The 22,439-nt window shown below is 34.4% G+C and overlaps 2 protein-coding genes and 1 long non-coding RNA gene across 9 annotated transcripts in view; 2 read left to right on the top strand and 1 right to left on the bottom strand.

The window, feature by feature from the left end:
- The window catches only part of LOC143446606 (uncharacterized), a 26,820-nt gene extending 18,655 nt beyond the window's left edge, over positions 1-8,165 (top strand). Inside the window, exons 10-24 of one of the 3 annotated variants that reach the window (XM_076946325.1) lie at positions 744-978; positions 1,084-1,137; positions 1,411-1,449; positions 2,871-2,951; positions 3,092-3,196; positions 3,275-3,382; positions 3,455-3,571; positions 4,278-4,394; positions 4,526-4,630; positions 4,705-4,827; positions 4,945-5,028; positions 5,105-5,206; positions 5,475-5,524; positions 5,727-5,779; positions 6,082-8,165. In XM_076946325.1, coding sequence (XP_076802440.1) covers positions 744-978; positions 1,084-1,137; positions 1,411-1,449; positions 2,871-2,951; positions 3,092-3,196; positions 3,275-3,382; positions 3,455-3,571; positions 4,278-4,394; positions 4,526-4,630; positions 4,705-4,827; positions 4,945-5,028; positions 5,105-5,206; positions 5,475-5,524; positions 5,727-5,735 — 1,329 coding nt within the window. In that variant the 3' untranslated portion in view covers positions 5,736-5,779; positions 6,082-8,165. The remainder of the gene's footprint in view (positions 1-743; positions 979-1,083; positions 1,138-1,410; positions 1,450-2,870; positions 2,952-3,091; positions 3,197-3,274; positions 3,383-3,454; positions 3,572-4,277; positions 4,395-4,525; positions 4,631-4,704; positions 4,828-4,944; positions 5,029-5,104; positions 5,207-5,474; positions 5,525-5,726; positions 5,780-6,081) is intronic. The other 2 variants (XM_076946324.1, XM_076946327.1) reach the window with 2 other exon arrangements.
- Positions 8,166-14,892: 6,727 nt separating this feature from the next.
- LOC143446604 (uncharacterized) overlaps positions 14,893-22,439 on the top strand; it is a 31,633-nt gene continuing 24,086 nt past the window's right edge. For 3 of the 5 annotated variants that reach the window (XM_076946322.1, XM_076946320.1, XM_076946321.1), the window contains exons 1-3: positions 14,894-14,956; positions 16,013-16,119; positions 21,092-21,478. In XM_076946322.1, the coding sequence (XP_076802437.1) occupies positions 14,952-14,956; positions 16,013-16,119; positions 21,092-21,478 (499 nt within the window). In that variant the 5' untranslated portion in view covers positions 14,894-14,951. Of the gene's footprint in view, positions 14,957-16,012; positions 16,120-21,091; positions 21,479-22,439 lie in introns of all 5 variants that reach the window. The other 2 variants (XM_076946319.1, XM_076946323.1) reach the window with 2 other exon arrangements.
- LOC143446609 (uncharacterized) overlaps positions 19,303-22,439 on the bottom strand; it is a 31,196-nt gene continuing 28,059 nt past the window's right edge. Inside the window, exon 3 of the long non-coding RNA XR_013113961.1 lies at positions 19,303-19,399. This is a non-coding gene — a long non-coding RNA (uncharacterized LOC143446609). The remainder of the gene's footprint in view (positions 19,400-22,439) is intronic.

Raw genomic sequence — 22,439 nt, forward strand, 5'->3', positions numbered from 1 at the left:
TCTGGTTATTAGTTTTAGACCAATAATCTGTTTCAGCAAGTTCCATGCTGGCAAGTTTATATATTATCTACTAATTTTTAAATCTTTTGCATAATGAGAAGCAATAGTATTCATATTGCTTAAGCCTTTAAGTTTAAAGGTCATTTGTGTTGGCCCATCCAAACCCAGGCGATTCATTATAAAATACTGTATTCGCCGATAATGAAATGAATCATTTTTGCTAACAGTAATACTCACTTCACAATTTTTGTCGTCTTTGCAGATTTTATGCTCATTTTTGTGAGCAGGGATTCCATACTGAAATTTGCAAATTGCACATTTAGTTGTCGCTGCTGTTTATAACCCTTGTTGTTGACCCATGTATTTAGATATAACCTTTTACACCAGTATAACCTATTGGCTATAAACAGTGCATGTGTGCAAGAAACTAACTATATGTTAAACACCATAAAATAGGAGTTACTTTTTTGGTCAAGTAGCCATGCTGCCGCCATTTGACGGCTGTTTTCATGTTTTTGTCTGGCATCAGTAGCTAGATACATTTGAGACCAAATTAGCTGGCTTGTACAGTGGAGACACAAGTTATTCAAAACCAAAATTCCAGGTCATCAGTTGCTCACAGTTATCACAAGACTATGTTATCATGAAAACAAAATATCATCTAGACATACAAAAAACAATAACTCCATGTCGTGGTTCATGTGATTGATATTGACACAATTAAAACTATAACATTTCTCCAGGTAGAAAATTCAGATGTTGGAAGATACAATCTCACTGTGAAATCTTCAAACAACAGTTTATTCCCGAATAGTGTTTTATACTTTAACATTGTCATTGGGGGCAATGGGGAACCACCTGGCACTCCTGGTCTCTCCACTGGTGCAATTGCTGGGATTATTGCTGGTGTTGTGGTGGTCATTTTATGTGCAGCTGGTTATGGTGTTTATAGATGGAGAAGAGGACCTCAGAAGAAAAGTTTGTTTATTTTCTTCGATTTGTTGATAATTTGTTTGAAGTCTTGCAATGCTTCCTTATGTAATATTATAACCTCTTCACGCTGCATTGTTGTTACGTGCACAGATGGAAGTCCGTCCAATGAGCTATATCCTAATGGAACTGACAACCATGCTGAAGGTAATGCGACAGTTGAAATAAAACTTCCAAAAACAAAATGTTTGAAAAGTTTTTGAAAGTGGTATTCAAATAGTTTTAATGTTTTTGTTTTCACAGCCTATTGACAAGTGCATAATTTCTTAATTTTTTAATTTTATTATTATCGGACCTACATGTTTGATTGTAACTACTGTTATTGCTACTGTCATGCAAACAGAATAACAGCCATTTTTCTTTTTTAACAAATTTTATGTTTTGTTCACGTTATGTTTCATTTAATTTTTGAATTTGGAGGTGCTACTCACTCAAACCCTGCATTTAATGGAGATCCAGGTAAGTTATTTTTCATCTTATGTTGATTAATAGAGTTTTAGAAATATTGCATATTTCAAATATACTAAAACATATAATGTAGCCTCCATTGATGACACTCATATTATATTGTTTATTCTTTGCCATTGAAAAATAAAAAAACGATTTAAATTTATACGAAATGTAACTTTAGAAAAGTAGAACTTCACTATAGTTCAAAGATGTCCTAACATAAAGTCATGATTAAGCAAGTTAGAGCCAGATTTAGAAAACACAATGCAAGATTTTGTATTTTTTGTTTGACTTAATGTCTTTTAAAATTCAGCGGCGTGTTGTGTCTTTGCATAATTGTAATAACAGATGTTGCTTTGTAAGGATTGACTGGCATCAATGTATAATATTATAACTATCCGTAATTTCGTGTCACATGTGAAGTGAACTGTAGTTTTACATTGCTTGTTTTACAAGCAATCTTTGATCGACAGAAAATTTTGTTTATTATACCCCTACTAGAAAATTATATACCAGATGAGGGGTGCCAAATACGTTGATCACATTGTAATAAAAAATTATTAGGATTTGTACCAACAGTTTTTTATTTTATTGGAAAGTCGCTCCGCTGTGCCTTAAATATTTTATAAATAAATCCATTAACTACTTTATGAGTGAAGTGCCTAAATAATTAAATAGCCTAAATTTAGTAATTGATGTTTATTGGTCTATCATTTTGTCTGGCCATTGTAAACGTAGCATGGGAGTTTCAAAATTCGGACACCCCTGTGATTAAGTATGTCATACTTATCCAAACTATGACTTAGTTATGATTCTTTGAAAAATTGGATTGATATTGGTTGAAATGATGACCATATGTTTTTGTTACATTACTGTTTGGTCTACATTATGTTGTATGTATATTGGTGATTGCCAGCGCAATCAAATTAATTTGTGTTGTCAGGCTTTTTTTTGATTGACAGATAGTGAGCTTTGTACCAAAACAACGATTTATAATTATAATTAATGTGTTATTTTTTAAAGCTGATGATGGTATTCTTTGTTGGCAATGTGTTTGTGTGATTTCGAATAAGTGATTTGTAATAATAAGTGGTACAGTTTGACTAATATCGTAGATAGATAGATAGCTCTTTTGAAAAGTGACTATCTTAGACTAATATCATACCTGTCAGATAGACTAGCTCTTTTAAAAAGTGCTCATGTTAGACTAATTAATTATTTTTTTTATTTAACTAGCTTTCCCCTGAAACGTCAATGGATAAAACTACAAATCAAGAATTAAAACAATAACATTAAATTTCATAACTAATTACTGTTATTTGGTGATCCAGATGTTTGAGATTCATTTATTTTTCTACCTAGTTCATTTGTAATAAGTATTTGTAAAATTTTATTTTGTTTATAATATTGGTTTTTCTTTAAATTTATAGAAAAAGAGCTGAAAATCAATCCAATTTATGCATCGGGGGGTCCGCCTTATGCTCAAGTTGACAAAAAGAATAAATCCAAAAGTAGCATAACTGTCATTTTTTATTTTTTGTTACATTTGCGCTGTTTAATTTTGTTTAAATTGCTACTTTAATAACCTGGTGGTATGTTATGCCTCTTATATGTCTTAATTGTCTATATTTTGGATAAATGTGTCTTTTAGATGCTTCAGGTGATAATTTTAGTGGAAATGGAGCTTCAACTTCCAGAGACCAGCCTGGTGCTGCATATGCACAAGTTGATGTTAAGAAGAAAAAGAAGAAGAAAGGTTTGTGGTAACATCTTCTCTCTTATAAATGAACAAGATGTTTGTTACAATTTTATTACAAAGTTAATGCAATTGAAGGTTCCAATGAAAAAGAGGAGAAAATCAACCCAATATATGAAGCTGGAGACCAACCAGCCCCAATAGAAGAAGCTTACGCTGAAGTGGAGAAGAAGAAGAATAAAAAGGGTATAAGTTTTGCTAAAAAATTGTAATAATGATTTGGTTTATGATTATTGGGAAACAAATCTTGTATGTCAGGTTCAGATGAAAAAGAAGAAAGAATAAATCCACTTTATGGATCTTCGCAATCTCCTGACCAGGTTGAAGCTGCCTATGCTGAGGTTGACAAGAAGAAAAAGAAGAAAAACAAAAAAGGTGGAAAAAAGTTTTATGATTCGTAGGAGATAATAATTATATAGCTACTGCAGAAGTTATTTAATACAACCATTTTGAGATCAGACCGTCTTGTTGATTATAACCGAAACCGCTCTGAAAAGAGTTCAGCAACAACAACGGCAACTAAATGAAAATTGTTTTAATGGAAACGTTTGTTTTAATCCTTTTATAAATATCACCCCTGGGCTATACCCCAAGTTGTAGCAGTAGCATTTCCATGTCTTGTTTACATTGTATGACTTTAAGATGATATTGGTATTTGTCTTACTGTTTAACTTGGGTTTTCATTAATATGTTCAATCGATCATATTTGACTGTGCATAAAATAGGTGTTCGTGTGTTTTTCTAAAACTTATCTTTCATCTCATATACCAAACTGACTGTTAGCTTAATTGTCTATTTCAGCCATGCATTGGATTCAGAATTTTCTTGATCTTTCTCACATAACATAGGCCTACTCATCTGCACTCGAAATTATTTTCAGTTGCAACTCTTGTTAAAAATTGCTACGTATCATATATGCTGCAGAACACTGCATTTCATCTTACACTATTATGCTTGGTGCTGACAATCAGTGCAATAGAATTAAAGCACGTACTTTATTGCAGTGATTGCGAATTTTCTCCAAACTATACAAAACTTTAAAACTTTAGCCAAGTTATACAATATAAAATGTCTTTTACAGGATCAAATCAAAAAGAAGAAAGAATAAATCCACTTTATGGATCATCACAATCTCCTGACCAGGTTGAAGCTGCCTATGCTGAGGTTGACAAGAAGAAGAAGAAGAGAAACAAGAAAGGTGGATTTCAGATTTTCTTCTAATTTTAATAGTTTCGATATTGTAGATATTTCCATAAACTGTTTGAATGCAACAGGCTTCACATTAACGTTAACTTTATTGTTTTGTTTGTTTTGCCAAAATTTTGTTAGGTTCATCAGAAAAAGAGGAAAAAGTGAACCCACTTTATGTTTCATCGGACCAACCTGAAGCAACAGAAGCTGCTTATGCTGAAGTGGATAAAAATAAGAAGAAAAGTAAATTGTTGATTTCAAGTCATTAATTGTGTTGTGTGTGGCTCGTGTGTTGAAACGTTCATGTTGTGATTTAGAACAATCAGCGAAAGAAGAGAGAATCAATCCTCTGTATGAAGCATCATCCTCACAAGATCAAGTGGAAGCCGCTTATGCTGAGGTTGATAAAAGCAAAAAGAAACCAAAAGCACCTGCTCGGGGTGAATTAGCATTTATTTATATTTATACAAAGGCTGTTGTGTTTTCTTGTACAGAATGGACTAATTGTGTCTTGTATAATTCTGTATATATACGATTGACATATCTTAACTACACAGACACAACCCAAGTTGAAGAGTCGTCCAATGCAACTTACGCAGAAGTAAACAAACCAAAGAAGAAAAAGAAGCCACCACCACCAAGTAGACAGACTACAGGATTTTACTACAGGTTTTCTCATGTAAACCATTTATCATCAAGTATCTCGTTTCTACACAGATACAACACAAGTTGAAGAGTCATCTAATGCAACTTACACGGAAGTAAACAAACCAAAGAAGAAAAAGAAACCACCGCCACCGAGTAGAGAAAACAATGCAGGTATGTGATTGAGTTTACACTGTACAAGGAAATAATTTCCATAATTAGTGTATGAGTCACAGCCCCATTATTTCAAACCTTTATCTACAAAGACAATTTCTGGCAACTTTAAAGCTTCACTGTTCATTGCGCTCAAGAAAATATTATTGGTTTGAGAAAATTTTGTATGTAAAATTTATTTTAACTACATATATCTTGCTTTATTTTATTTCTTACCTACATAATTGCTTAACAAGGTTAAAACATTGTAAACTATATACTTGTGTAGGTGGGGATGGAAGTTATGATGATGTAGACTTGCATGGTTCATCTTCTACTGTAAGTAGTGTGTTGGTAATCAGTAATGCGATTAACCAGGGGTAGAACTTTGCAATCAAAAACTTCACAAAGCTGTGTGCCAGTGTGGTTTAGATGCTGCTCTAAAACTAACGATTTATACAATTTCCTGCTAATATTTGATCAGACGTGAACTACTTTCTGTTTTATGTTGACCTTTACTAAGTCCAAATATTTAATTTAGCCAAAATAGCCTGAACCACAGAACATGCCTAGCAATTACGACGAATCACGTTTGTAAGTAGAATACATGACAGCATTCATTTTAATTTTGTTCGTAATTTAAACAAATACATGTCATAAAACGCTGAGTTTTCTTTGTGCTTTAATTTCCTGCATGTGGTATATATTATGTACACGGTCTATTACTTCAACATATATTTGATGGAGGTTATTGTACGGTACATGCATGCAGTTTGGACTATAAAGTTTTTGTTCATCAGCTATGTCGATGCTTTTTAATTTGGCTTTATAAAGCTACTATATATTTCTACTTGCAGTTTAATGTATTTTGTTGCTAACATGATTTTATTTTATAGAAAATTGACCCACAGAAGTTAATGCAAGGCATATCTCAACGCAGACAACAATGGTCGCAAAATTGAAGCAGCGCCTTGTTAGTCATGGATAGCTGCTCACAGCCTTGTAATTACTTCCTTGTTTTGTGCCTTATCTTATTTTAACTGGAGAAATTTCTCGATATGTGCTGTTCACTCATTTTTGTTGTATCATTCCGTCATAATATGTAATTTGTCCATTTAATGATTTAATGTCTTTAACTTCAAGTTTGTGTCATTTACGTAGCTCAGTATTTGTACCAGAAAGTGTAATTTCATCATATTTTTCGAATGAGAGATTCAGGATCGTGTTACTGCTCACTTCAGATCTGTTAGTTTAATAATTTTTGTAACTTCTTTTTTTGGCGATACTTCTGTATGTTTTTCAAATCTAGTGAAATAGTAGTCCTGGTTTGCTGTTACCCTACTGCTGTTGGCAGGTTTCAATGACAGCCGGTACACGTTTAGTTGTAAAACAGCCTTCATCATGGTCACTTATGTGCAGGTTCATTTTATATTACTAAGGTTTGTTTAAACGCAATCGCACTTTGATTAATGCACTTCAATTTTTAAACATTTTGTTTTTAAATCGTTTTAAATAATATGCATATAAGGCTGCCAAAAATAATTCTGTCCTGCCATCGTGGGGCAGGTTCAAGTTTGTTGAATTCAGTGTTTGGAAAATATGATCTTAATTAATTATTTACAACTATGTTAGTTTAAGATGGACCGGATAATCCACCATGTTTACATTGTTTGAACTTGCCCAAATAAGTTTCTTAAACTTCAGTTGTTTCTGAAAATTTACGTTTCTGCTCTTCTTTTATGTACCAAGAAATTCTATTGCGGTGTTGAGTTAAATTTCCTTCCTTGTTAGTGGGCAAATCCAAATTAGTTTCAGTGGGCTCTCAGATAGGGGTAGGGACGTGATTATCATCATCCTATGCTTGGTGGTGTACGCAAGTGATACGACCAACGTTGTCATAATTTGTAAGAGATGAATTCTTGTTTATCAAATATGCATCCATTCTTATTGTATTCACATAAATGCACTTTTTATTGTTATCGCGAAGCATTTGTTGATGTTGTCATACTCATAGCATTGTTACCGTTTTATTGTTTGAAATTTGTTCCAAGAAAATACTTAAAAAATGTCATTTCTATAAATCCAAATATTCTTCATTATATTTCATTTTATCTTCAACGAATTGCTCGATGGCTTCAATCGGATCGGTAATATTTTTATTGATTGTGTTTCGTTTCAAAAAATCGACTGTTATTTTCTGTGGTAAATTATGCAAACAAAGTTGCTTTGTCATCATTATTTGTTGAGTCTTTTATGTTTCGTGAAATGTGTTTGGGTTTTCAATGAAACTATAAAACGTTCCAAGTAAGTAATTTTTCCCGCGTATGATTAACTCTGACGCATGTATTAATAAACGTTGCCTGAGGTTAAATTAATCCTGTTTGCTTTCCGGTTGTGATCTAAACAGAGAACACATAACTAACTACTACGTAACTACCGATGTCTCCTGACAGCAAGCGCGGGGTATTTTTGGAATCAACGTTTGCTTTTTAAAATTAGTCATCAACGACATTTTACGTCACGCAGCAGCACTTCCTTGTGTGACGTAATATTTTGTTGTTCCTTGTTTTTGTATAAAGTACGACTCTTGAGCGACCTCTTGTTGCTGTTGTGTGCTGTCTGCCAAAGTAACCACAGTTATGCGTCACAGGGAATAATTTGTCGTGTTTTTGCAATTTTTAACTGGATTAGTCCTAAATAATATCTTATCAAGCAAATGATAATTTTTTATCAAATTTAAAAGTTTTTCAAGTGTCCATGTATGTGAATTTCACATGGGTGCATTTTCATGTTAATGCAGCTCTGGTCAAGTTGATAACAATGGCATCGACGATAACAAAATCGACAGTCGCGTTGAATGCGATCGATAATACCGTAGGCTACGTGATATTTTGTATTATGTTTTTCAACGTATTTCTGTTGCCTTAATATATTGACATGTCGATTCTATTGCTATCACCTTCATAAACAACCAGGGTTTGGGCCTATTGTTTAGGATTTTATAGCATTTAGGGTCTTTCTTTATTGTACGTCTACTGACAGGAGAGTATGATTGCTTTGCGGTAGTGCAAAATTTTATGCCGATTCTTCAAGACATCTGGTCCTGTTTAATCTAAATATCCACTCCAAGGCATATGCGACTGAATTTGGACCAAAAAGATTTACTTTCACTTTTGTGTTTGTTTAACTTTTATCAAACGTTTCCATTGTGTATTTTGACGTGAATTTGATCAGCTTTTGTAAAGTTTCACTTTGTAAAACAAACACTACTAGTAAACCTACGTACAATGCCATTTACAATACGTGTTAGGATCTAATGCCACCAACAACAATGTAGCCTACATGCTGCAATAGCCTTATTACTTCCTAAGTGCGACTGCGTGTACGTCAAAAGCCGGTAATTGTCATACACGGCACCTTATAAAACAAGTTATAAGTCCTCTTAGATTAATCATGGTTGCCTAGATAATGTGTTACCCTATATTGGACATTGTATCATGTGAGATGTTGGGAAGATAATATTATTATAACTGTCAAACATGTTCGACATCTCGAGCATTGCATAAAATATAAAAATATATTTAATCTAATATGCTAAATTACTTTCTGTTCAATTGCGAGGTAAAACGACTAAGTTAATTGCAAAAAGAAATCTCAGCGACTGCCGCCGAGAACGTTGAAGCTTTTGATTCTCGTCTTCAACTAAACAAACATTTTTTATTCATAAATCTATATTGTGCAGAAAAGCTTTAATCGATTTGCTGTTCTTTATAACTTTGGGAACTGTTAAAACAGGTTTCTTTTTAAACTGCAGGCGTCCTGAACGATTAATTGCCAACGTGAGTGCATGCAAGTTGTATCCTACAGCTAGAGTGAAAATGGAAGAAATATTTGTGCATGTGCATAACATCTTGTGTGATATACGACTGCAAATGCAAATAAAATGATTGCAACGTACAGCTGTGCGAGCGTCCTATTCACTTGCACTAGGAGAACACGTCATAATGAAATAAACAAAAAAACTTTACAAAAGTCACGGCTAAAATTCTGGACTGCATTGTATTGTTTACACTATTTTTCGCCATTGACTCTGAGGAGTGAAGTATGATGCTAAGCTCGTTGTAGAAGAGATAAGTTCACCGATAATAATAAATACCCTCACAATTAATCAACGAACGGGGAAAAAGCGGCAAAGTTCTGAAGGGCTTAAAACGCACAAGTAGTAAATTGCAATGGTTTTACAAAAATGAGAAGTTAATACGGTCTTCAACCAAACAGGATATTCTATGCGAGTTATTTACAATTGTCGACACGTTAGGATAGCTTAAAGCTTATGTTTTATGTTTGTGAGTAATAAAGACGCAATTGTTTGAGATATATGATTTGATTTAATGTTTATTTCGCTGTCGGTATGTAAATTACCTTACCTCTATACGTTATAGCATTGTTACGTTCCTTTATGTTCGATTGTGACGTTACACTCAAAGCCTAATTAGCTCTCGTAAACTATTTCGAAGAATAAATTTTAATCAAGATGCATAGCTCAAAAAAATTGGGAAGTGAATGAGTGAGCCGCTAAACGCAAACCTGTAGGAGTATGAAAAACAGGATTAGCACGTCACTTCCACATTCCCACGCTTCCGCAGATTGAGTAACTCAATAGTACCTAATACCCATAGCCTAGTCATAATGAGTTTGCAAACCTTATGTCTCACTGCACGCCTAAAATGATATAATTTGGGTTTAAAGGCATCGTTTTTGTTCCAATGAACCGTTTTATTTTCGTTTCGATTTAGCCTACCGACTTGCATCAATCTAAACTGCGTTTAACAGAGCCGGGTCCATTACGTTATGTCATGCCGATACCGGTACCCTTTTGTATTCTTTTATCATATCTGGATCCAGTGGTGAGGAATTGTAACTCTACATTAGACCCCAATGTGTGAGCGCAAAAGTAAACGAAACCCGCTCTCGGTTTCTGTAGAACCTTTCTCATAGAATAACTAAAGAGCGAGGCTAGAATAAGGTTACCACATCTGAAAAGCCATATTCCTGACGGTCTCAATGACCACCTTTCGCGACACTAAACACGCACTATGCAGCATTTTATAGTATGTTCCTACATCCTGCCAATCAAAAGGTTTTTTTTTTTTTTTGCAAAACCGCATCACATTTACAGAGGAAAAAAAGCACAAAACTGTCACAATTGTTTAGTCCAACAACTTTCTGTTCTTTGCGCTTAACTAAAATAACACCAATTTTGTTACATTCACTATCTAAGAGTTACCAAATACTAAGGTAGGTCGAGGTCTAGTTACTGTAATGCAAACAGCAAAATTTATCAAACTAAATAAATTAGTAGAATGACTCGAAAAATAAAAAAAGAATTCGCATGATTACCAACTAATGAAAATTACTATGTCACAAAGCAAAGTTAACTGAAAAATCACACAAGACTAGTGCTAGGGAGGGCTTGTAGCCGCTAGGCATAGGAGCTAAAGTCCGTAAAAAGTCGAAATTTTTATTTCCACAACACGTGTTACTGAATGCTAAACTTCCAGACATCAGAGCACTGTTTAGAACTATTTCCAGACACAGATTTGAACACCGAAATTCAGAACATGTCCGGAAAATTAGGGGCGTATGACAACCCTAGGCTAGAAGTTATATCAGGCCTTCATATACGTGCCACATGTAAACGCAATACCAATATAACTTGTAATACATCGACGCCACAAAAAACGTGTCAGTCGCCAGTATACCACGACTGTCAGCCACGACTACCATTACGGTTACGCTGTTACGGTAACGTAACGTTATCCATTACAGTTTTTAGATTGGCAGCTTTGCTCTTAACCAGGAATCTTTTCACATCATTTTTTACTGACTCAATTATGAGGTAATAGAACAAAAAGTATAATGTAATAATTTCTCAATACTCGATCTTGACAAGGGAGAGCAAAAGTAAAAGAAACCCGATACCGGTACCTTTTTGTATTCTTCTGCAATACCATATCATTTTTATTACAGTTCGGTAAAAATCGATTGCTAGCTCACCCTTACTTTTTGGGCCCTAAGCCCCTAGCTAAAGAAAGGTTGATAACTGATGACATCCAGTTGTTGGCAAAATTTTTACCCCTAATGTTGAAGTAGTTCTAAATAATCTGCCTTCACTCGGTTCTCTAGATTTACTCTTAGTTCACTCTATTCATTAGGTTCCAACTGTTTCCCTAGATATGAGCTGGTTGAATTTTTTAACGTCCTAATGTGCGGAAGGCAGCATGGAAAATCGAAAAGTCTTAAGCAATTGGAGGAACCGTTGATGCTGTATGAATTTTGGTCCTTTCGTTAATTCAAACTGGTGACTTTTATCCTACTATATAATCTGTTGTTGTGTCTCATTTACACATTTATGAATGGTGGCAACAATACTTGATCAATAAATGTAATGAAACACCATTAATTTCTGAACTGCACCATTATTAGATAAACCGACCAGCAACTAGACATGGAACAAATCGAATGTAAGTTCAAGTACTTCATGGAGTATTACTGTTGGCAACACTGTAAAGTTTATCCCAAACATTGTAATTATCATAAAGAGCTAAACAGGCCGAACAGTAACCAGCTTCGGAAATATACCAGCACCGTCCCTGGATTTTTGGATGAGTACGGCTTTGAACACGCCAGCGAACCACGTTATGTGAAATCTTTAAATATATTTCTGGTGGTCCAGAATCTTTAATAATATTTACTCATTGGTGTTTGAATAAAAAACATAACTTATATTCTTAGCTGTTTCCAACACAGACAAGAAATATATCTCAAATAGAATAAAAAAAGGGAATTTGTTGGCATTAGTAATTTTGCTGTAAGTGAGTTGTGAAAATTTGAAACTGTTCACCAGGAGCAAGCGTCGATAATGACCCGCCCTAGGACATTACATTGAGTATTGAAACCAGTTTGCAGTTTTACAAACCAGGTTTTTACCACGGAGCCGACTAAGTAATTGAGGCTCAAATTCTAACTATTTTAGCTTGATAAAAAGCATAGTTGTATTATAATGCTTTCAAAATAATGGGATAACTTACTGTGAGGAGATCGGGTTCTTTATTTTCTCGACGCTGTGGTCTTTGCTCTTCTTAAGTTCATTAAAAATCTATAATAATTCAACAAACATAGAGTTAGGTCACAACTTTTCTTATTTTTCTTGGTGGACTAAACATTTTAACGCCAAGTGTTACAAATTTATAAATTCCACATTCCAGTCCTATTACCTGCAGCATTCATCGGTGAACCGACTATTAACTGGATCATCTGTCGTAAACTGACACCATGTGTGTTCTTTTAGCAGCCCAATTGCCTTTAATCGATTTTATTGATGCATCACAGTATTTATGTTTAAGAAAAATATTGAAAACTAACCATATACAACTCATTTTGTTTCATCGATGACTGACTGAACACAAATAAAACTTATCACGACTTAGTTAATGGTTCTCGTTTAACCAAAAAACAAATTGAAATAATATACGAAAGAATAAAATCGAGTGCATCTCTAAATTCATCAGGTCTTTATACTATAATTTCAAAAGAATGCAGGCAACTGTTGCATCTCAGCAAGATGCTCACTGCAGGCCGCTTATCACGTGACCAACCTGCAGAAAGCTGGTTCTGACTCCACAACAGCACCAGTTGCACAAACGCATGAACACCATTAGCATTATTATGAGATGCAGCCATGAAGTCACAAACCAATTGCACGACCTCAAAAATAATATTGGCCTTTCCATCAATATTATCTGTAGATTGGAACCAGCTGAACATTACGACAGCGCTTGAACGGACACAAAATCGACTTTAAACAGGAACATATACAACAAAAATGCTGCAAAAACTCGTTTTTAAATAAAAAGCTCAAGCTGGACTGCAAATATTTCCCCGGTTTCCTATTTGCTAGTTTTGAAACGAACTCACGGCAACACCAAGTTTTAAAAAATGTCAAGAGACAAACTGGTTACACCAATAATTGCCAACAACATAACAGATGATATCAAGCAAATATACCTTGACCTTGTTTGAAGTAAGTAAAAAGGTAGAAAGTAACCGTTTAACGTTTCTGGTCTAACCGTTATAACCGTTAAACCGTTAAGATTTATATTTTTTGCATCCATATCGGACCTATGATGCCAAATGGAATCACAAAAATATAATAAGTGCACAATGCCCGTAAACAATGGTAAATGAATTAATTACAAAAAGATAATATATAACGATTGAAATCAAACAAATTTTGTTTCAAACGAAAATGCATATTGTGACGTCATAGAAGGATATTTAAATTTGAACCATAACAAGATTTGAAAAAAGCATATACTGGTGCATTCAATCAGTTGTGTAAAAATTGTTAGTTAGCAGAAGAAGTAAGATTTTCAATTATTTGTAGGACTGTATGATACTGTATGTATGATATGATATAAATCTACATCAAAGGAAAAGTTTATGAGGTTTACACAGAATTTATTACTGCTATAAAAGTTTAAAAATTCCAAATGGCATCACTGGTCCGCAAAGGGTGAATTTAGATTAAGTTAGATCAGATTACCAAATGGAAATAGGACAACATTTTGGGCAACTTAAAAATAAGATTTTTCTAATTTCTGTTTTATGTATCACAGAAATCAACAAATTTTACTGATAACGATAATTACGTTACAATCACATCAACACAATACAAATTTGATTCATATGAGTAAAATAAGCATGAAAGTTTAGAAAGAAATAAAACTTGCAATAATAACCAATAACAGCGTAATCTTTAAGCTGCTAAACTATTGAAAATTATTTCATTTCAAACTGTGAAAACAAATATAATAACCCATTTGTATAAACCGAGTTTTTAAGCCTTCTTATTGTCATCAAGGATTTCTCACTAAGATTGATAAAAGAGCAACCAACATTCCAGCTAATGTCAAGTTAAAGTTATGGTTAAATATTTTTAAGCTGTTATCACTCAACCTTGTTATCACAGTATGTTTGCACTCGGCTTAAACGTTTTCAGATTACCCCTTCAAATGCCACCTACATTTTAATTCGCTTTTTTATTAAATTTTTACCTCCATTGCGTTTAAGCAACTTTGTAATCATTACTTCAATGACATGTAGTCTCGGAGCTCGTTGGCCTGAGTTTTTCTCTCACTGGCAAAAATAGATTTAAAAACATCTAATAAAGCCATTTTGTTTAACTGCAACTGCGTTACGGTCACTAATTCACTCACTCATCACTTTATCTCGTCATACGAGCTGCTGGTGATTGGTCCTGGGTCCTGAGCTGTAGCACGATACTGGTGAGCTACTGACTCGTTACAAACATTTTAAAATAAACCTGGGCTTAAAAACCTTTTTCATCAATCTCGAATGCCTGCCGTCTTTATAAAGGGTTTATCCAACATTCAGCACTACTCCACACACAGACACTAGCGCATAGCAGGTTCTTTGCAGTGCTGTACAGCAGTTGGAGGATCGTATTTAGTGTGAGATTTATTCCGGAATTAGGATAGTTCCATTTATATTAGAAAGTAATATTAACTGAACAAGTTGGTGAAAAATTTTCACAAAAACTACGAGTTTAGAAAATCATTACTTAAAAACATGTTGCAAAATTGATTTTCCTTATGACATCATAGAGCAAGATCCCAAAGCATGACACTGGCGCAGGTTGCTTGAGGAAAGAGACTAAGCACGACGTGGTAGCTGAGTTTTGTACATGAGGTAATATGCGCAGAAAATAATTTAATGAACGTTAAATTTAAATCGATTTCATTCAAAATCTGCCCATAACTAAACACTAAGGATAAAGTACAATCTGTTGCATAATAACCTAACGCATTATGCCACAACTTATAATGTACTCTAACTGGATTGCTGCATTCCATAAGAACCTGTTGCTTTAAATTACACAATACCTGTAAACTGACGCAAATCGTTCAACATATTCCTGTATCCTACTCCGCCATCACCCGATGATTATTATTTGTGCATTTCCTCTCATTCGACACAAAACTTGCGTCAGTTTCCTGATTGCAATCGATCGTCGTGTTGTCGCGCACCCTGGTTTTGCCTTATGACGTCACCATCGTCAATAAACCTGTCACAAGAACCACATTGTAACCAATTTTGGCGATATTTACTTAATAGCTGAAATGTTTTAAAGATATTTCACCAGTTTAATCAACTATTTGTGTTTTTAAGAAGAGATTATCTGGATATTACTCCATAGCAAAGAATGGTGTATAGGTCTACAAGCTTATAAGCTAACCATTGGTCGGATTCAGTGATATAGCCTAAGACTTTCCCGCGTAAACTTAAGCTATATTCAGTAGGGTACCGCGGACCGCATGAATTTGTCCAGACAGGTCACAATTTGACTGAAATCATTTTCCAAGAGGAAATTGTTTGCGTGGTTTTCTTGCGCCACCTTGCGTTTGTGCAATTAAATAACTAATGCAGGAACTTTCGGAATCATCTGTCAGTAGTTTCATGATGAATGATGAAAAATATATCTTGTCAGCACTCATCTATGTGATGATCTGCAGACCAGCATTAAGCATGAACCAACTTGCAAATTGCAGTTTTCCTTTTATCTCATGGAACACAGAGGCGACATGATATGCATATAGTGCACTAAAGCGTGCAATGATGTATTTAGTAAAACTGCAAATAAAAAGTTACTGAGCATTGTTGTTGCGAAGTTGCTATCATAGGACATGTTAATCTTACTTAAGTGACCTATATGTATGTAAGAACTCCTTTAATTACCTCTTAAAGATACAATATATTCCGAATCCATTTAAAAACTGCTGTCATGAAAGCAGGGACGGAGAAATTGCAGAAGGTCTTGTGTTGTTTGTTGGTGCTCATCTGCTTCGTAAATGGTAAGTCCCTAAATCGTAAATCTAAGGATCACTTGACGTTGTAATTTTCATTTTTAAAGTTATAGTGGTGACATTACTGTGTAAGTATAACGAGTAATCGTAAAATATCGGAGTGGTAACCTGCATCAAGCCAGCTAAAACCTGTTTTTATTTAACCGATATTTTTTGCTTATTCAGGCTGTAATCAACGTATTAACCCTGAATTTTTTGTGTGTTTTAGTTTTTCATAAATATATCTGCTGATATTAAACGGAGAAAATAGCACCAAAGAAAATTCTTACAAATCAAAAAACTCCAAAATTATGCGCTGAATAGTAATACATCAACGAAAGATGCAGATACTGGAAAAGAGTGATTCTTCCTCGACATTTAGAACTTAATTTGGAGAAATGCATTTTTTGCTGATTTATGATTTAAGGCGTTGAAAAGAAATACCTAAAAAGATTTAACTAAAAAAAAAAATTTTTCTTTCCTTTTTAACAAAAACTACTCGATTTTTAAACAGTTTTCATAAAACAATTATAAAAATTCAAATTTTACTTCTTTTTAAACTTGGAAATGTAAAGATTTTGTGCAAGATTTCATTTAACAAAACGGCGTTTTTCTCGACAAAATTGGTAAAAACAGTTACTCGGTCACCAATTGATTGGTTTCAATGCCATAAAAAACACTTTTCTTCAGAAATCTGAGGTTCTCCCAAAACAGAAATTTCGGAGACAAAAAGCTGTAACATCATTAATTAATTATCTTTCTACATCATTAAATTTTGGGAGAAATTTTCTCCAAAGTTTTGGTTTAGTTTTGAGCCTTTGATAAACCCGATTTACCAGAAACAATTTAAAATGTTTATGACGTAGAAATGAATTCAAAATCCTAAAGTTCAGCCTGCCAAAAATCAACACCAACCTTACCCGTGGTCGTGACATTCTTAAATGAGACTGGATCGCTCCACTTCATAAAACCTATAAATTCGTCCTAAGAACCTTTTAAAACCGGTCAGAAGTCGACATATAAAAATAAAATACCTGCTTTTATGGCATGTAATGATTGTGTGCGATTTTGAACGCTGTTGGCCTAACAAATTCAATAGCACATACTATAACGCCTCCACCACCAAGTTGGTTCAAGTTCAAGGGTACTAGAACGGTAGCTTAAATAGAAATAAAATCCGGTTTGCATTTTTATGAGCTAGGTGCTGTAACCCTCCCACCACCAAGCAGATAATATCTCTATTTTTAAAACGTTTAGTGCATAAAGATACGCGTTCAACTGATATGTCCATATATAGTGGAAACCTTCTTCCAGTCTGAAGATTATTAATGAACTTTCATGTTATAGCGACATGTTATTAGCAAAAAGTTGTTTTTAGATGTAAAATGATATTCTTTTATCACCAATTTTGGCATTGTGACGTAACAAACGCAAGTAGCCTTGCGTGACATTTTGAATTGCGAAATAACACATAAATGCTGAAAGTAAAAACGTAAGAAAAAAATCTTGCAAAGGACGTTTTTGTCCTGTTTTGCAAAATTGTGGGTTTATAGGGGTTAGTTTTATTACATAAGTTACGCGAAAGTTACCGACCCTCTCCGAGTTTTGGCTGTAATCCCTAATAATCATACTGTAGACAAAAATTTATAACAGGCTTTATACAGTAGTGTAGTGGTAAAACAATTTATCTTATAACGATCGGCAATGGACCTTTAATCATGCAAATTGCATAACAACACGTATCTAATAAAGAGAGCACGGAGCTGGCGAAAAGGGCTTTGTGTGTAAAAGAAAATACCCAAAAATGTTTTGGAAAAATATTCCAGCAAACTTTAGGAATGTTCCTTATATAGGGGAATTCCTCGGTGCAAAACCGCTTTAAACAACATCGTTACAATTTTTTAGATCCATCTCTGCATGTGCTTTAACGTGTTGTTACGTAAAAGCGTGAAGTCATTGAGGAATATTCTATAAAGAATTCTGGGAAAGAGTTTGCATAATTACGTAGAATGTGCTTAGTTGTTTGATGTAAATTGGCAAGTTTAGCTTGATCCGCTCTCTTGCTCTTGCTTGCTTCTCTCATCGTTTAGTCTGACATGTTTTTTGAAAATTTGAGTTATTTTAAGTCGTATCGTGAAGTGAACCATATAAGGTAATATGATAAAAGTACTGTGTAGTAGAAGCTGCTTAATAAATCCACGGATATTAAATCTATTCGTTTGTTAAATCCTATTTTGCCTGAGACAGAATTTTCTTATTTAAAATACATCATAAAATATGCCGTTAATAAATCCAGACTCTTCTTTATAAATTCTTTTCCAATTTTATATGTGCCATACATGCTATGACTAAGACATGGATATGATTATTATTAATGTGGGAAAAGTGAAAAATCAAAGTAAACCATCAACATGCTGCAGTATGCATATTATGGCAGCTGCACAGCCAGGATAAGTTTCAAACACACTTTTCTGTTTACTTTGAATATTTATAACACTTTAAATTTATACAAGTCTTTAATTTGGGATGAAATAATTTGCCACTTAGTAGTTTAAATTTATCATTCCATAAAAGGTGAAATTGGGGCCTATCAAAACCGTGCATAAAACACGAGGTAAGGAGTAATTAGTAACTATTTAGGAACGTCTGGTGCATTTTTGATCATCTAGCAATGGTATCTGCATGTCTTGTAAAGTTGCCGTGATTAAGACTCGCGAATGGCGCCATGTAATCTGAGCATCCACCAGTTAAAGTCTTGCATTTTCAATGCACAAACACATGTTTCATCTTGTATAGCTGCAGCTTCATGTAAAAGAATAACTTGTTTGCTGGGTTTGGTGAGGGCTTGTTAATTGTTGTGATGTTTGCTTGCAGTTTTGTGATGTCTGTGCAGTTTTATATCGTTGACTTTGTCGTTGTTCGAAGATAGTCGATGACGTAATGCTTTTATCTTGTCATGCAATGACTGACTTATATGATGTAGTGATGATCACAGCTATGACTAAGTCAAAAACTTTACTCACATGAGTTTAGACTTGTGCACTGAGCGTTACTCCACTAAATTCTTTTCAATTCCCAAGTTTGAAAACCGATCAGAAACTAATCTCAGTTGTTCAGTTGTGTCTCAATTTTGATTGGCTCTTGCATTTAGTGCACACACACACAATGGTATTGGTCATGCATGAGAAGTGATGCCGTTGACAATCAAGGCTGCTTCTTGCAACATTAAAATGTAAACAAACCAACATGGCTGGTAAAGTGGGATGTTTTAGGGTGGATGTAATAGAAACTGAAAAGTAAAGACAAAAAAATTTCAGTAGTCGATAGAAGTTTGGGTAAATTTCAAGAACTGGAACAGTGGAACTACTAAACTATACCTAGCCGACAGCCTTTAGTTTAGATGGTAAGCTGCTATACATCAGAAATGATAATGTCTTAAGCAACATACTTATTTCCAAATGTTTTCATGCATATACAAGCTATAGTTCAGTGTTTGGTTTAGCACACTGTAATTTCTGACCATCGCCTACTAAACTTGTTTACTAAATATACTTAAAGCTAGTCTACTTAATCTTCTGCTTACAATGGTACGACCTTAAACTTAAACAGCACTTCGTACTGTCAATGAAAATTTGGAATAATGCAATTAGTAATGCAATACTACATAATGCAATACTAAACAATTATCATGTATACTGTTGCATAAGGCCCGCTTGCGTTTTACTCCTGCGAGAAATGATATGTGTCATAGAGAAGACGACTGTTAACTGCTACCTAAACGTCATCCAAGTTGTGTGCACTGATGTTCTCATTTGTGACCACTGCGAAATGGTTCCATGCAACAGTAAATGCTTGCGTTCGACAATAATCGCGAAAGAAAAGCTCAAAACATGTCTCATTTTTCTTATCTTTTTCTTTGCTAGTACTAGTAGGTAATGAAAAGAAAGAAATGACGGCTTTAAATGGCAAGTGCTTGATCATGCTAATACCATAGCACAAAGCTTGCGATTAATAAAGACAATTGAACTTTTGTTTGTGAATTCTTTACATGCCAATCAATTGTAGGCCGTGGGCCAAATTTGCAAGTTGATTAAATTGTGCTGACACACACAATATTATAATAAGATGATAATGCGAACTAGATGACTGTGTGTCAAATAACAAATTATCGCACCCTGTCTTATTTCTATCTGTCTTTTAAACACAGTTGTAAATCTTTGTGCTACACAGTGTTATCACTTTAGTTTTGTAGTTCTGTTCATGTCACAGTCTTTCATTACGGCTATACATTGCATTGTATTCGCCTTTTGAAAAGTCTTCAGCGAAATGACAATGTTGCCAACACGAGCAGCTGAGACATTTTTCTTGGTAAAAAGTTTAACTGCATTTCTGCCGAGGCATTGTTTATATTTTAAAGTGATCCCTTTCAACCATGATTGATAAATCAACCAAGTGGGACACATCAAAGCGTCAATGGTAATTATCATAGCATTCATCTTATTCTTTGCGTATAAAGATGTTGATGTAAAATGGTGTAATTGCAATGACTTCCATCAGTATTCACAATGTAATAAAACCAATAAAACTATTCACAATGTAACAATTACCAGTACGTTGGTTCTTATGATTGTCAACAACACGTCAACAAACTAGAACAATTACTTCGCATGTAAATTTCTTAATTTTTGTTGTTTAAAGATGACCACATGTTGTCTGTTTATCGCACAAACAGAATTCGGTCGATAAGACATAAATGTTTTTGCATATTTTTGGTCGGGTGTATAAGACACCTCTTGTTTTTTGGCCCAGTATTTTCGTTAAAAAAGGGGCTTATACGCCGGTATAGCTGAATATACAGTACTTACTTGATCTTTTCTTAAACATTCATCTGTTTTTCAATAGAAATAACTGCTTAATATTGCATGATACCAAGGTTCAAGATTTTGTTTAGTGATGTTAATAAATCAATAAAACATTTCAGGCATATCAGCAACCACATCAATCAGCACTGATCCTCCAAACAATCCATTGGCAACTGGTTTCAACAATCTCATTGTAACTGCTCAGTTTTCAGCACCAACACTAAATACTGATACATGTTCTTGGTTCTATGAAGGAGAACTGGACAGTGGAAGTGGTGCTTTGTTTTACAATGCCGTATTTGGTGGATGTGACCCTCCATCACCAGGCACATATGACAGCATCACTTGCACTGAACAAACAATTGATGGAACAAATCACATAATAACAACATTGACAATCACTCAACCACTTGTTGCTGGGGATATGAAAATTGAAGTGAGATGTGCAACTGCGACCAACGCAACTGCAACCAAAACACCTGGTCCTATCAGTATAACAGTGCAAAGTAAGTGTAGAGTTTTTTACTGGATATTGTTTTGATTAATAACTGGTTGATAATAGTAATAGGGCTGCTCATAAGTTGTGCTTCATCCATGGACAAGCCATGTTTGCCATGTTATCATTTAAATTTTGGCATTTTCAGGTCTTTAACATATTAGTCTTTGTATTATATTGAATTGGTGTTGTGTTGAACTGAGGTTCTCAATTAAATCAAACTGTGTCCTTACAGATGTGTGAGATAGAAATGAGATCACTGCAAGAAATGTAGAAGATAATTGCTGTTTATATTTTTGATTTCGCATTCACGCTCAACCAGGGTCCGCTGCTCACTTTATTTATGATTACTAACATTTACAAATAATTTCTTTTCCAATAATAAACAATATTTACATATTGTTGGGCTTGCGCTGAAATGGTCTACCTAAAACTCATTAAAATGTTCATCTGGTAACTTATGAGATTGCTTATGAGCATTTTTGCTTTGACACATTTACAATGTCTACTGTAGCCCTTGTCCTAATTTCAAACACACTTCAATAGCCGTCGGCAAACCTTCGATATCTGTGGCATCGTTGTCCACATTGGCTTCCAAACTTTATCAGGTGTGAAGACTCAGCCCCAGTTATTTGAAGATGGTAATAAAGCAGATGGAATCAAACGATTGTCCCCAGCAATAGCCAGCCTGGTAAGCTCATCTTTATGTGTTGAAGTATTGCTGACAATGTGAGGGGATGAGATCTATGGACCTTTTTTGCATGTGAGATGATCCTCTCTTGCCCCATTAACATTTGTACAGCTACTAACTTTATCATAGAGCAACACTGTGTAATTTTCTATTACTGGGATAACTTGTTGTACAGTTTCATCTGTTGGAACATGTCTAAAAATGTAAAGGCATAGTCTGTCACATCATCCAAAGCCTTCCATGTTTTCCAAGCCATTTTATTTCCTTTGCTCACAAAGCC

Source organism: Clavelina lepadiformis, chromosome 2 (genome assembly GCF_947623445.1).
Source record: "Clavelina lepadiformis chromosome 2, kaClaLepa1.1, whole genome shotgun sequence".
In the NCBI taxonomy this organism is placed as follows: domain Eukaryota; kingdom Metazoa; phylum Chordata; class Ascidiacea; order Aplousobranchia; family Clavelinidae; genus Clavelina; species Clavelina lepadiformis.